Source organism: Harmonia axyridis, chromosome 3, assembly GCF_914767665.1.
Source record: "Harmonia axyridis chromosome 3, icHarAxyr1.1, whole genome shotgun sequence".
Lineage (NCBI taxonomy): Eukaryota > Metazoa > Arthropoda > Insecta > Coleoptera > Coccinellidae > Harmonia > Harmonia axyridis.
The window spans coordinates 14314039-14329652 of NC_059503.1; the positions used below are offsets into that span (position 1 = coordinate 14314039).

The following is a 15614-nucleotide window of genomic DNA, read 5'->3' on the forward strand; positions in this document are numbered from 1 at the left end:
AACGTAGTGAATGTCTCAAATTTTGCTATACAACTTGATAACGTTTCGAGTAAGAAACTTTTTTTATAAATCACTGTGATATTATTGCAGATATCTTAATGAGATTTGCAACACGTCCTCAATGCAGCAAGATGCATTTTCTGATGTATAAACAATTTTAATATTTTTTTCAGTGGTTTTCGTAGAGGTTTTGCATTGTTAATGCCACTACCAATGCAAATATGAATATATCTATGATGTTGGATAGTGGCCATATAAAAAGTATTTTATTCTCAAAACTTTATCACCTTGTAGTTTAAAAGTTAGGACGTTACGATATTCGTTCACCAACAAATTTTTTCTTGGAATGGTTTCAAGAATGGCCCCCTAAATATTAGCATGTGTATGAGAAAGACAATACGGGAGAATTCTAAAAACATAAATTCATTTCCGTAATTTGTTTCAACAATTTTCTGTATTCTGTTTTCACGGTTTCTTATAAATTCTTCACATCAAGGTTAATCGGAGCTCAAGATGTAGCTGAGTTTACCAAGCGAATGACGAAACAATTCGTCACAGTTGAATTTTTATTCTGAATCTATATCGCAAATACATAGGTTAAACTTGAACTTGAAAGAAGTGGGGATAGTTTAAAATAAAAAATCTCGTATTACAGTTTCGCTCAGTGGTTATGTTTACTACCAGTTAGAATGTTTTCAATATAATGCTGCAATTCATATCACCAGAACACATCTGATAGTGATAATTGAAAGTACAAGTGGATTCGAACAGGATATAACCTTATCATCAGTGAGTTTGATGAATTTTATTTGGATAAATATTTTTTTCCTCGAGAATATACTGTGTATTTATTTTTAGCGTGGTGTCCATAGGAATTTAAAATGATTAATTGTTGAAATACATATAACATTTTAAATCTTAATTGTGTAGTGAATAGTGATATTTATTCTGTTTTTTGATCTTGATTCTGGTGCCAGTATAGGTTTTATTGAGTGGTAAAATTCCGTTTTGTTTTTTGTGAATAGATTTTCTTTTATGATTCTATTGTCAGTAGGAAAATTGAAAAATAAATGAAGGTATCATGGAAATATGTTGTTATTGTCACATATGTCACTAAAAAGTCAACACTAATAACAAGTGCATCAGTAATCCGTAGTTCAAAAAAGGTTTATGAAGAGGCTCCGATAAAAATCATGTTCACAATGTTCGTATAATAAAAACAATGAAATCGAATTAAAGTACGTTGAAGGTAGCTTCTAAATTGAATTGATTAAATGTACCTGCGAGAGAAAATAATGATATTTATTCAATCGAAGGTTTTCAAGAAATATACGTAAGTCTTTCAAACCTTGAACTTTCACATACAATCTGCAATGATTTCAAATATACCTAACTTCTTGCTCAAGAATAATCTAAAATGATCAGTTTGCATCAATTATACAGAAAGATAATTAAGGAAGTTTTATATCAATCAATTTGAAATATACTTAGTCAGTCTTTTGTTGCTATATAAACGAAATTCAAGGGCAAGGCGTAAAAGAGTTTTCCATTGTCGACATATAAGTAAAATAATTGACAATAGGGTCATATAGAATGAAGAACTTGTATAAACATATATTCAAGTTCTTTATCATCACAATTATTGATATGGATAATGAATAATGGTACTAGAACGTCTGAGTACATACTTGTTATTATGTTTATTTTGTTTGGAAAAATGCAATTGCATGATCATGAAGCATTGCTCATCATGAAGATGAAATTCTTGGGAACTGAATATTTTGCATTCCATTAGTCCTTATTTTGATGAAATTCGGTATACTAGGAGTAATAAACATAGATAGAGGGAGCATATGTCATTTTCAGTAAGCAAATTTTGTCCCCAACTTGAACTATCAAATTTGACATGAAGCGCGCGGAAATGAAAACATGTCAGTGATAACCCGTTATTTCACTCAATTCGCGAGTTTCTCCACAAAGAACGCACTTCTTATGTCCCACAGTGAATCAAAGTTTCATATCAACTCAAAGATTTATTGAAATAAATACCTAAACATATCAGAAATTTAGAAAACAAACATCAAGCGCGCCAAACGACGCGAAACAACGGATGACACTAGGAGAGCAAAAGTTTCCAAATCTTGGATTTCAGCAGGTAGATACGGAAAATAATGAATATTCTGCTTATTATGAATTCGACAATTAGAAAAAATATCGGAGTCCAAATATTCACATTTGCATATTGAATCGGGAATCACTCAAATAAACATATTTCATCCAATATAATATACATTCATAACGACATAGTAAAATTGTGGATTTGAAAATATATCACAATCCGACAACGTAATCTAACCATGTTGAGGACAAGTAAAATTGCGTATACTCCCTCTATCTATGTTTATTACTATGGGTCTTTCGAATATCCGATACACGTTGCACAGGTGCTAATAGTGCCCCATATATTGTCAGAATATGTATTTTGAACTAAAGCCATATGTAGAGACTCATTCAAAGCGTCAATTCAAAAGAAGATATATGAAATAGAAGATCAATTTTTCATGACTCAAAGAATAGTTTTTTTTTTCTACTATAAATTCATTACATATCTCTAAATCAATAATTATGATTGATTGACAGTTAATTTAGCAATATCTGAATATTTTGAATAAATACTACTAAATGAGTGAAGTCAGCACTTTATCGTTAATCTCATAGTCAAAAAGGAAAGATAATTAGGTTACATTATCAACTTGAGTGCGGATATCGAAATGATAATGCAACATAGTAAATGAATTCATCTTTTCATTTATTTATTTGAAATAAACTGGTAACCTAATAGGGATAATCCAATTACCAGAATTCACAGAAAAAAGAAGTTGATAATGAACATAAACTATTAGATATAAACCCTTAAATATCAACAATATCACAAAAAAAAATTAGTAATTTCTATAACACTACATTCTTCCACTGAAATTAACTTGGAAAATGTTGAAAATATCAATAAAAAATGTGTCAGTTGTAAAACCGTGTGATTTTCAAAAAAATATAGTTATGGTATCAATATCTTAGCTTTGAAACTCTTCCATCACAAACATCTCCATAATTGGTAACGATAAGAAAGATGAGAAAATGTTCCACACTAGCGTGAATTCGGAATTATTGATCATGAAATTAAAGCAAGTCGATTGTGCGGTGAAGGTCATTATTCGATCCGTAAAAAATATTGTACAGCAGAAGCGTTTCGATACTGACGGCTTTCTAACCTTGAATGACGATAATCTCACTCTCAATTTCAGTTCAGCTGATTACTATATTTAGAATGTCTAGAGGATGAATTATCAACAAAACAATATGTTGATGTGCAGATTCACTCGACTTTAAAAAAAGTTAATGAAAAACAAAGTGCATCTTTTACTGAAAGCTGTCTTTACAAACAAAATCGGTGAATTATTATGTACCATAATAAATCTGCATAAGGTAATATTTTTCTGAGGTGTAGTAAGAAGAAATCCATTATTATTGCATTAAAAACTTAGGATCAAATCTGCGGCGTTTCGTTCGATAACTTGTTGCTTTTTTGAAAGAAATACCATTCTGCCTCTGTCATAGAAGCTCTCTTTCCTCTTGGCAAAAATCAAGACAGTCTATTTTCACAAGTCTCTGTTGAAGCGAATTGTTCACCAGCAAAATGGTTTGCCTTGGACTGGAACATATTGTATTCATTTGTTGCCAGGTCCGAACTATAAGGTGAGTGCATAAGAACCTTCCAGCCAAGCTCTCGAAACTTCTGGCGAGTCACTATCGATGTGTGATTTGGCTTTGTCCTGATGGAACACAATTCTTCTCCTATTGGCCAAAGCTGGTCGCTTCTGGGCGATTGCTCTCTTCAGACGGTCCAATTGTTGACAGTACAGTTCCGAGTAAACAGTTGTGCCATAGGGGAACAGCTCATAGTAGATAATTCCCGGCCAGCTCCACCAAACATTCACCATAACCTTCCTAGCATTCAATCCTAGCTTGGCCACCGTTTCCGCCGGCTCACCGCGTTTCCACCACTGCCGTTTTCACTTGACGCAGTCGTGAGTGATCCACTTTTCATCACCAGACACCAACCGCCTCAAAAATGGGTCGATTTTTTTGCAATTCAGCAGCGATTCGCAGATGGAAATTCGACCCATGAAATGTTTTGCGTTTACTCGTGTGGTACCCATACATTGAGCTTTTTGTCCAATCTTTAGCTCTTGGGCAATCGAAACGGTACTTACATGAAGCGATGGTCGGGCTAGACAATGCCCATGATTTTATTGACATTTTCGACAATTGTCATCCAGTGCGTGGTGCATCTTTGACATCGAAATTATCGGAACGAAATCGACGAAACCAGAATGGCGCGTGATTGGCTGTTAAATTATTAGGACCATAAACACTATTCACATTTTTAGCCGTATGCATTTTTGCCATCATCGAAGAAAAACTGAAAATATAGCCGATTTTCTCTTTGCAAGTGTCCATCTTTGGCGCGCGCTCGAATTAAACTTAGTCAACCAATCACAAAACTGTCAGGAAAGTTTTTGTAGTTCTAACTCCATTTACTAGAATCCGATCGGCCAACGAGATACCTAAAGCTATTTTTGGAAAAATAATGGATTTATTTGTACTACACCTAATACTAAAAAGCCTTGAATTGTATGGTTGCTCGAAAGTGTGATTCATATTTTGAGATTCGAAATGAAATTCAACTAATATGAAAATATTGAAGATTGGTCTTGGTTTTCAGAAATGGAAGAGAATAGTTCTGAAACGAATCAACGGATAAAAGCCTTAGAATGTCTAGGAACAAATGAAGATGAGGCAGATAAAAAAATATCATTAATTGAGGAATGGATCGAAGGAAAAAATTTCCCAGAAAAATTGAGTAAGTTTCATGAATGAAATAAAATATTCCGATGGAAAATATTTGGGAGCATAGCTTATGTTTTATTATTCATTTTATTTTTTGTGTGCTCGTTCACCGAACAGATTGCTCTACAACTTCGTGTCAGTGTAGATATAAATGAGGACTATAAAATAAAATTGATTATATTTTCAGAAAAAAATATAATAGAAATGTTTCTTATACGGAACAAATTCAAAGTTGATGTAACTCAGAAGAGAATCGCAATGTACTATAAAATCAGATCACAAATACCAGAGTTTTTCGAAGAAAAACATCCAAGAGAAAATCATATGAAGCAAGTCATGAATGTTTCGTGAGTATTTCTAGATTTATATAAAGCTCTCAAAAGAGAGCTACATATCAACTACATTATCAAAACAAAGTCATTTTATATTACATTTTTCTTTATTTGTGAATAAAAAGAATGGATAATCAATTTTTATTGGATTGCACTTATTCTCTTGATCAAGATTTTATGGCACCAGGAACCCGCAGTATAAAATCGTTCACTGTTTTATGATGTGAATTTCCTGCAACTAATTGAGTGGAAAATTCGAAAATTCAATCCATAAAATAATAGTATTTGTTGCTCAATTTGTAACTGAAAGGTCGATACCAATAACACGTGTACTAGTAAATGCGTAATGATAAAAAAAGTTGAAGAAAAATCTCAGACATAATTCAGGTTCAAGGTAGCCTAAAAAAATCGTTTAATGAAATGTACTTTATACATAACATAAGAAATAATGCTGATTATAGCATTGAAGTTTTTTCAATCATAGGCATGGGAAGTAGTTAGTATTTATTTATTATTTATTTACCTTAAAAAAATAATAATGAAAAATAATTCATTTGATCAGGTGAAATTTTTTTATTATTTAGGAGAACTGAATCAGTACATGATCAGGATGGTTTAAATTCGATTTCTTATAATCTTTGTTACTAGTAGACTCAGATTAAACGGGATGGCACAATTCCAAGCTCTATTCTGATCAAATGTTTTTGTTCATATGACCGAAAATTGAAAATTACCAATTTTCATGGAACCATCATAACTTCTACTATTTTGGTGTTATTATTATGATATAAAATTATTATTGAATTTGAATTTTTTGTAGAATATAATGATTTTCTGAAATTTTCAATTTCTCACGCATTTTTGGATTATAATTTGTGATATAAATTCTTCTCGAATGAAAACTTATTATTTAATATTCCTGAAGAAAAAGTTTTGATAATTTCAAAAGTATGTACCGTACAGCAGGTATATTCTATATTTTATCAACGTCTTGTATTGCTTTAAGGCTTTTCTATAATCTCCAAAAATGTTCCTGTACATTTTCATCTATTATGTGATTTTCATTATTATTTTATTTTCATCAGTTTTTGGTTTATTATTTTCAATAATAAAACAATTAGAAGAACCAGTTGATCTTCCATACGATACATGAATCATCGAAGCAAAATTCATGTAAAAAAATTTGAAAAACTAATTGCTGATATTAAATCATTAAATTGGAATTATTCATGGCTATGATGGCACGTTTTACAATATATTTTACCGTAAAGTCTTAGCACTTATTGTTCAAGAGGTATGAATTTTTAAAAAGTTCATTGGGATTTCGGAATTATTGACCCCGGGTTCAAATCCCGCTAATCATTGAAATTTTTCTACATTGATCATTTTATTAAATTTTTGTCGACTGTTAGGATAATTAGCTTTTAACGAAAAAAAGATGAATAGTGTTAAATTTTCAATGTTTTTTTTTTGCGAAAATTGTGCCAACCTTTTTCATCAAATATTTCTGAAGATCCTATCAATTGACATTGAATTTGGACCAACTTATGATACCATCACTATATCGCTGAAGTTCTCTTGGAAATTTTTCACAGACAGATTTTTGCAGGCATTTCGTTTTCTCACCGAAACTTACACCAGAGCTTTATACTGTGAATTTCTTCAGACTAATCGATGTGAATCCTAAGAGTTTCATTCCAAATGATTTTTGTGGATTTGTTGTTAATATTGCAGAGTTGAAACTGGTGCACGATGTTTACTCGCTTGGTGATATTTATGTATGTGATCTAAAAGGGACCTCGTTCAGTCATCTTTACTATTTCGGAGTTGGAACCCTCAGAAAACTCGCCAAAGTGATCCAGGTGAAAAAATTGAAAAAATCATTTTGTTCATTCAAAAGTTAGGGAACTCTGAATTTTTCGAACAACACACTTATTATTATGTTTTGAAATCTATGTATGTAACTAAGTACATAAACACATAGATAGTTTTTGTTATTTACTATTCTACTTAAAACAATTATTTCAAAAGAGTTAATTTTTATATCAAATGTTTCCTTAACTTTTGAAGAGCAGTATATTTGCGTAAATAGACAGTTGATGAATCACATAAAAGCTCTTAACATTACCACATCACTCAATAAGTTTCGAGCCTGGCTCACAGATGGCACCGCCAGTGCCATAGTACTACTTTTTTTTGCTTCCAAAAATGCGTGTCAAAATTTCTAGAGATTGAGTGAAGTCTAGATAGAGATATTGAAGGTTAAGAACGCTTTTCAGAAAACATAAAAAAAGGTTTGAGCGATCGTAAATAACAGTTGAGTTAAAGCACAATAGCAATACCTACCGTTTCTTTAATTCGTGCAAGCTCTGAGCTTCTGAGGATTGTCGGAATACAAAACATTGAAATATTTCTTTGTAGGATAACAATAATTGGCTATGAAAAAATAATGACCTTCTTGTGAATATTAAACCGCTACTCAACTGTTGGGGTAACCCAATCAATCTATATAACCATCAATTGCCTCCAATATCGATATTTCTTTAATGAATGTCTTTATTTCTTTCCAGGAGGCCTTTCCAGTTTCCATTAAAGCAATCCATTTCGTCAATTCTCCAGGTTATATGAATACATTGATAGCTATCATAAAAAATGTACTGAATCCTAAAATATTCAAAAGGGTGTGTATAGAAATTCTGTTTGGCATTGTGTATTCCTCTATTTTATTCTTGTAGATACACGTTCATGAAAATTGCGAAGATGTAGCGAATTTTGTGTCTAAGGATATATTACCCAAAGAGTTTGGTGGAGTTGGGGCTCCTTTGGATGATCTAAGTGGTGAGTTCAAGAAAATAAATGGGAGTGATATATATTTTAATGCTTACCATTCACAGATTTACTGAGAGGGAAGTTCCTCGAATTTCAGAGCAGGTTTGATGAATTAGAAAAAGTGAATGAAAAAATGAAGAAGAAATGAATCGATTACTTACCGAATTACTGTAGGATAATTATTATGAATAATTTTGTAGAAGATATTTTTATTAAAAATGAGAAGGATAAATTCAAGTTGGTTTTTTATTTTCCGGAATCAATAGTTTCATCATCCATTTTTATAATTCCAATAATGAATCTTTGGGCTTTCAAAAAACTCTGTTTCAATACCAAAAAATTGAAACAATGAATGTAATAATACTAGAGTTATAAGTGAAAAATTGATTTTTTTTTCCAACACCCCTTATTCAGAAAATGAAGTTGGTTAGGATATATTAGGTCGATGATATATGATATGAAACTATATGATATGATGCACAGATGGCGGTGCTAATATTGAATCCATATGATTTTTAGTTACTACCAACCTTCAAACGATACGTGTCAAAATTTGACAGCAGTCCGACCTTTAGTTTCTGAGATATTGCGTTGTGAGTGTAGCTACTTTTGTTATTTGAAAAAAGATGAAAAAAAAAAGAATTTCGTGTACTGATAAAAAATTGCTTTTTGAAGAGAAAATATACAGTTGAAACAAAATCTTGGCTTGATGAAGAGTTTCCGGGGTCTACACCAGGAAAATCAACCATCATTGATTGGTATGCTAATTCTAAACGTGGTGAAATGACCACCGAAGACGGTGAACGCAGTTCACAAAATAATTTTGAATGACCGTAAAGTGAAGTTGATCGAGATAGCAGATATTTTGAAGATATCATCTGATATCTGATCTCATTCACGAATATTTGTACATGAGAAAGCTGTATGCAAAATGGGTGCCGCGCAAGCTCACACTCGATCAAAAGCAACAACGTGTTAATGATTCTGAGCAGTGTTTGATGCTGTTTAAGAGCAATAATCCTGAATTTTTGCGTCGATATGTGAGAATGGATGAAACATGGCTCCATAATTTCACTCCGGAGTCCAATCGACAGTCCGCTGAGTGGACTGCACACGATGAACCGAATCCAAAGCGAGGAAAAACAGAACAGTCACCTGGCAAGGTTATGGCATCAGTATTCAGGGAAGCGCGAGGTACAATATTCATTGATTACCTCCAAAAGGGCCAGACCATCAACAGCGATTATTATATAGCGTTGTTGGATCGTTTGAAGGATGAAATCGTTAAAAAACGGCCCAATTTGAAGAGAAATAAGATGCTGTTTCTTCAAGATAATGCGCCGTGTCACAAATCAATGAAAACAATGGCAAAATTGCATGAATTGGTCTTCGAATTGCTTTTGCATCCACCGTATTCGCCCGATCTTGCCCCCAGCGACCTTTTCCTGTTCTCAGACCTCAAAAGAATGCTCGCTAGAAAGAAATTTAGCGCCAATGAAGAAGTAATCGCCAAAACTTAGGCTCACTTTGAAGCGCAAGACAAATCGTACTACAAAAATGGAATCGCTATAATCGATGTATCGCCCTCGAAGGCAACTATGTTGAATAATAAAATCGAATTTTGCTAAAAAAAATGTGTTTTACTATGGTAGACCGGGGATATCTCAATTGGCCTGTTATGTTTATATGAACTTTTATCATGAAAAAAGTTGTTCAATACGAAGTCAAAGTTATTGAACTAAAATCTGGACAACCCTGTATACGTACTTGTTTTTTTTAATATCAAAATGAAACTTCTTACTGGAAACCTATACATGAGATAGGAGGAAATAATAAACCATGAATAGTGTAAAATTTGTAGTTCTGGTCTGATCTAAAGTAGGTAGGAATATTGAGAAACCTCAGATCAAGGTACGGAATTTACATTCCCTACGCCTCTAATTTGATTTCTCCTATTTTCTACTGTTGTCTGATCGGGAGACTTTCCTCCCTACTTCTTGTCACTTTTTTTCTTCTATTTAGATCTTTGAAAGTGGTTTTTTCTGTTTTCTTCTATCTGTTTGTTGAAATTCATTCTTTCATCCAGTACCTATTAATCCCAGATATTTTGCTTCCTTTTTCCATTCTATCGTCTGTTTTTCTATTTCGACGTTTCCTGCTTTCTCTTTCTTCACTGTTGTTCCTCCGAACTAGATTGCAACTGTTTTCGATGTATTCACTTTGAATCTCCGTTTCTTGCCATGTATAAGTTGAACAGCAGCGGTCCTATCACCGATCCTTGGGGAACTCCGGCTTTTATTTCTTTAAACGTTGACCTGGTACTATCGATATTCACCCTAAATTTTCTATTTGCCAGGTACGATTGTATCAATCTCGTAAGTTTGATTGGAAATTTCATCAACTTCATTTTGTATATCAGAATCCGATGCCACATTATATGAAATGCCTTTTCTATATCCAAAAAAATTGCACCGGTATCTGTAGAGAGGTTCATTTGCTCCTCAATATTTTCCATTAGTCGTACCAGTTGATGAATCGTTGAATGATCTTTACGAAACCCAAACTGGTGATCTGGAATCATTTTCTTTTCTTCTACGAAATCTGTCAGTCTGTGGATTAATTTCTCTACCACTTTACTTATTGCTGATAATAGGCTTGTGGGTCGATAATTCGTTGGGTCTTTTTTGTTTTTTTCTATCCTCGAAATTAATATTGTATCCACCGTTTTCCAATATTGAAAAATGGAAATGTGTTATTTTATTTCGCATAGATACGAAATGGCGGTTGGGTATTTCGAATATTCTATCTGGAAGTATTTGAAGAGTGAGAGGTCGCTTTCGTTGACACCTTGATTAAAGGTGGGGACAATGTCAGTATGGAGATCAGGGCCCTCCCCTGTCGTGTCGCATTCAACACGGCTAAATTGCAGGGCTTTGTGCGAGATGGTATGAATAGCTACAGGACTCTTCTCGTTTTCCATACATGAAGTTTCTTGCTGCCTTCTGCATATTTAAGAGTATCTTTTCTAGGATAACCCCCGAGGGAGGAGAGAACGAATTCTATGAATTTTTATTTGGTATAATGACGATCTTTTGAATTCCCAGATTTCGTCAGATATCAGGCATTTATATATTCCTTTTTAGTGGCGAGAGAATATTAGTTCGATCTTTCTTATTCAATGAAATTTTTACGATATATCTATTTACCTACAACCCTTTCGGGAGCTTTTTCGAAGGGAAAGGAGAATAAGGATTCAGCACAATTGTACATAATTTCAAAATTTTGAGGAGATGATTTCAACGATAAAACTGGATAAGAAATGAGAAAAGTACTGAAGCTTCATCTGAAGAAGAAACTTGGTTTATGACATGAAAACAGATTAACATTTAACAATTTGGCCAACAAACAAAATACTATCAATTCAATAAAGAGATATATCTACTTTGTGATCGGATTCCTTAGCCAAAACTATAGATAGTTCGGCATATACATTTTTTCGAATTTTCATTTGTCGAGCAAGGTATAGCTCTCTTTGAAGCATAGATCAATTCGGAAATTTCGATTCTTTTTCTCATGAACTGATCGAAATAAAATTTGATAGAAATGATAATCTTGTTGAAACACTTATAACCAATTTTTTTCAACCCCCCTGTGAGGGGATTCAATCTCCAATCTTTTGCAGAATTTGTCTCACAACATTTCGATAGATATTGGAGCAATATTAGCACCTGTCAACAGATCATTTGCTTTTGAATTTTTTAGGTATCCTTCATTTTGTCCTAAAAGCGATAGTTTTCGAGTGAATCAATGCTAAAAAAAAACGAATTGCATAATTATTTTTCTTTTTATTTTTCTACCACGTTAATTCCTCTTTCAATATGTTGAATGGGGTTCTTCTCACTTCTAAGCTAAGAGTTAATAATTATTACAATTGAAAAAAGTTCAACGTCAACAAAGCCAAATTTTGTATTGAGGTATTTTTAGGTTCCGCTGGTTTTACGGGAAGCATTTTTGAAACAAAAATGATGTATATCTAAACAATTTAAAACGAAATGATCTGTGAACTGATGAAGTGCAGTTCTGAGACAAATACTGCATAAACATGGTCTGCTATTTTGCAACTAATTTTTAAATTTCAGTTGGATTGGTTGGACATTTCATCAATTATGAAGAAAATGAAATTCCATATATTCACAAAGATATAACTCCGAAACTATTGAAAGGATTTCGCCCTTTAACAAATATAACCGATATATTCGGGCCCTGTACCTAGCTACTTTGAAAATTTAAAGTCTCTAACACATTCTTCTAAAATTCAGTTGTAGATAGTTTTCTGAGTAAAGAGAAAATTAGGGTTATGTTGACAAGAGATTTGAATGTGAAAATGAAATTAATTGAAAAATTGCATATTTCACATCATTTTCTGCACCTATTATTTTATTTTGCGACACAAATTATGTTACAATATTCAAGGACTCCGTTTGATTGTTTGATAACCATATTGATGTCTCGGTAACATTTCTCATAAATCAAATAGAGATACAAATTGTTCGAATCTGTAAATGAATGGCAGATAAAGCAAAGTCTGATTACAGTGTAAAACTTTCTCATTCATCGCTGCTCAAGTGAATTACGTCAGTTTTAATCGCATCAAATCGATTGGAATAGAAAAGTTGTAAATTGAAAAATAATTTGAAAGAATTTAATTGAACTCCAAATTGCGCGAAAACCATAGGCGTCGATGTATACGAATGTGGAAAATTATATATAAATAATTATCCTAGAGGGTATTAAACAAATATGAAATTTTTGAAGATTAATTTTAGACTTAAATTTTAGTGGCACTATTTTCAGTTTTATTATTATAAAATACATACCAATTTTTGATTCACCTCGATAAATTATCCTGTATAATCGAATTTTAGGCCGGACGACTCTAACTTTATCATTCAAGATCATTTCCGACCCAAAATTCGAAAACTACAGACATTGTGCATTTTACAAACTTTATTCAACGATCAGCTGGATAAAATAGCGCTCAAAAATGCTAAAATTGTTTTAGCAATCAATTAAATTTTTGTTCAAAATTTGAAACATTGTTGCAGAAGAGAATTTTGGGGAAGCTCACTTTAGAAGGTACTAATCGGGTCACCGTTTATTTATTATTACATTTTCAATTGAGTTGAGAAACATAGGCGTAACGAGGAGGGGGTTATCGGGGACATAAACAACAAAAAACAATTCATAAAAAATTTAAAGATTTTGCTTTTTCAAAGGTGGGGGGTAACTATAGTTACGCAAATGTTGAAAAATACTGTGAGAAAGGATGACTAAATCAATGAGATCAGTTCGAATGCTATTACCTTGAGATTCGAAGGTAAATAAGATGAAAAACTATAGCTTTTTTCACTTCGCTTTCCCTCAAAAGACGAAGCCAGGACTTCTTATGAATATGTTTTAGCGTTGTTTCGTTAAAAAAATATTACCCATCTTTTGGTTCTAATATATCGACACCACATATCGAATATGAATGTGCGTGATTTGGACCTAGAATGTTGGTAAATAAAAGTTCACCTTTAAGTTGGTTTCATGTGAAGTCGTTTCATTTCCCATAGGAATATCGATTCCTGAATATTACATTTTCCGTGCAAGTTCCTTTTTACCATCCTATTGAGTTTGAGTACTGCATTAACAACCTCCCCTTGATTCTTAGCCCTGTGTTTTGCGCACGCGCGGCCAACAACGTGAATATTTGAAATTGTTAAACCCAGATGAGACGCGATGGTGTCGCACAGTTCCATTCAACGGTCGCTTTTCCAAGCCGCATTTTCCGGTAATCTTCGGTGAACGGAGATTGGGAAAAATATTGGAAACGGAAGTGATCGCTGGAAGGGTTGAAGATATAGTTTGTTTCGATGGACTTTACGGTATTGGGGATGGCGTATTGAAACCAGGTTATTGGGTGAATTGTTTTCATTCAACAGGTGAGTTAATAAAGATAAAAGTTTTAGCTTATTATGTTGGGAATGAATTGAATTCAGAGTTCAAGAATATTTTCGTGGATATATCAAAAAATTTTGAGATATTTCTTGAAAGTAACTTTTGCTGGAAGTGAATTTTATTCATAATAATAAGCAAATTTATAATTCATTTATAAAAAAAAAATTATGATTTATTCAAAATAATAAATAAAAAACACTTTCAAAAATTAGTTCACAATAATCAACAATAATTTTTTTAAAATCAATCGATTCACCTAGCAACTAATTCCAAAAAAGCGAGATTCATTTGTTACATAAAAAGTTACCAAAAGCCAATTGTTAATAATCAACAACCGATTCATATGGTATAACTGATTCCAAAAATGTTATGTTCATTCATTAAATTTTTGTACATTTCAACAGTGAATATTTTAGGAAGAGTAAAAATATATCTTCTAACTGATCTTCTTCTTTCAATTATCCAAAGTTTGTGTGCTGTATCGGGTGTAACAAATTTAATTTTCAAATGAATGTGAAATGAAAAGTTTCTCATAACTTTTCTTACTGGTCCTATAAACATGTGACAAAAACTTTCTACAAGAACTTTTACAGTAGAATCATTGGTGCAATCATTTCTTTTTTATTATAATTAGTTTTTGAGTTATAATACAAACTTGTGTTTTTTTCAAATGTAAATCATGAACATTTCTGTAATAAATGAAATCACTTTTTTTTTCCTTTCCCAAAAATATATAATAATTATAAAATAATATAAAAACTTCTTATCAAATCATCAAAATCATCAGAAGCTTCAGTTTCACACGGCAAATCAACCATCTCATCTATGAGTGAACTTCAGATAATTTATATTGAGTACTAAAGAAGTTATAACAACTTCATTTTAAGCCATTTTCCAATTTTCTCTTATAGCTTGAGACCAGTTGAACATATGAGGTTGCAATTTCCATCAAATTAATTCTCTCAAGAATCGAGCCTGAAAATGTACCCTTAATTTTTTCTAGCTCAAAGGGATTCTGGGATCCCCTCACTAGAAGACGTATTTGGGACACCCTATACATCGTATGAAATTCCGCTCGAAATCTATTACAACAATATTTCCATGATAAAAAAAATTTATCTACGAAAAATGAAGCCCGAAATCGATGAATATCATAAAAACCTTACAGCAGTACGATACAAAATCATGTAATTGAAAATATGTCATGCTGCAATTGAACTAATAATAAATCTTCAATGCAAGTTACCATATTTAGTTTTGGAAAAATTGAAAATTTTATCGCAGCTTGGAACGAATAACCTTGAGTTCAAATCAGGCAGCCTACGTAAAAAATTGAAATCATTGTAAAATTGTAAGTGTTATCAAATAATTCGAATTTGCAGTGGATTCAGAATGTTCCATCAGAGTAGTAATTTTGAGTTATCTTAGTAATTTTCAGTTTTTAATGATCACAATATCGTTTTATATATCCGTAGAAAAAGTTTGGGTACTTCAATCTTAGTTTAAGTTTTATAATTTCATTTTCTCCAATTCAATCAGAATTTC

The 15614-nt window shown here is 32.3% G+C and overlaps 2 protein-coding genes across 7 annotated transcripts in view; both read left to right on the plus strand.

The window, feature by feature from the left end:
• Window positions 1–623: 623 nt before the first annotated feature.
• Window positions 624–8301, plus strand: LOC123676182 (alpha-tocopherol transfer protein-like). Of its 3 annotated transcripts, none has more exons than XM_045611914.1 (7): window positions 624–789; window positions 4784–4921; window positions 5096–5255; window positions 6850–7102; window positions 7811–7921; window positions 7976–8078; window positions 8135–8301. In XM_045611914.1, exons 2-7 carry the CDS (start codon window positions 4786–4788, stop codon window positions 8215–8217), a joined length of 846 nt encoding a protein of 281 aa, XP_045467870.1. In that variant the 5' UTR covers window positions 624–789; window positions 4784–4785; the 3' UTR covers window positions 8218–8301. The 3 variants fall into 3 exon arrangements, with proteins under 3 accessions (XP_045467870.1, XP_045467872.1, XP_045467871.1); XM_045611916.1 differs by lacking the exon at window positions 624–789 and adding an exon at window positions 843–995; XM_045611915.1 differs by lacking the exon at window positions 624–789 and adding an exon at window positions 1109–1333.
• A 5559-nt stretch (window positions 8302–13860) lies between these two features.
• Window positions 13861–15614, plus strand: part of LOC123676183 (muscarinic acetylcholine receptor gar-2) — a 40164-nt gene continuing 38410 nt past the window's right edge. For all 4 annotated transcript variants that reach the window (XM_045611918.1, XM_045611921.1, XM_045611922.1 and 1 more), the window contains exon 1: window positions 13861–14053. The gene's annotated coding sequence lies outside the window, so the exon portion shown is untranslated. The remainder of the gene's footprint in view (window positions 14054–15614) is intronic.

Excerpts from the sequence above, each read along its gene's own strand:
- LOC123676182 (XM_045611914.1), top strand. The coding sequence starts at position 4,786 with ATGGAAGAGAATAGTTCTGAAACGAATCAACGGATAAAAGCCTTAGAA. Across the intron at positions 4,922-5,095 it reads AAATTTCCCAGAAAAATTGA|AAAAAAATATAATAGAAATG; the intron begins GTAAGTTTCATG and ends TTATATTTTCAG. Across the intron at positions 7,922-7,975 it reads ATCCTAAAATATTCAAAAGG|ATACACGTTCATGAAAATTG; the intron begins GTGTGTATAGAA and ends TTATTCTTGTAG.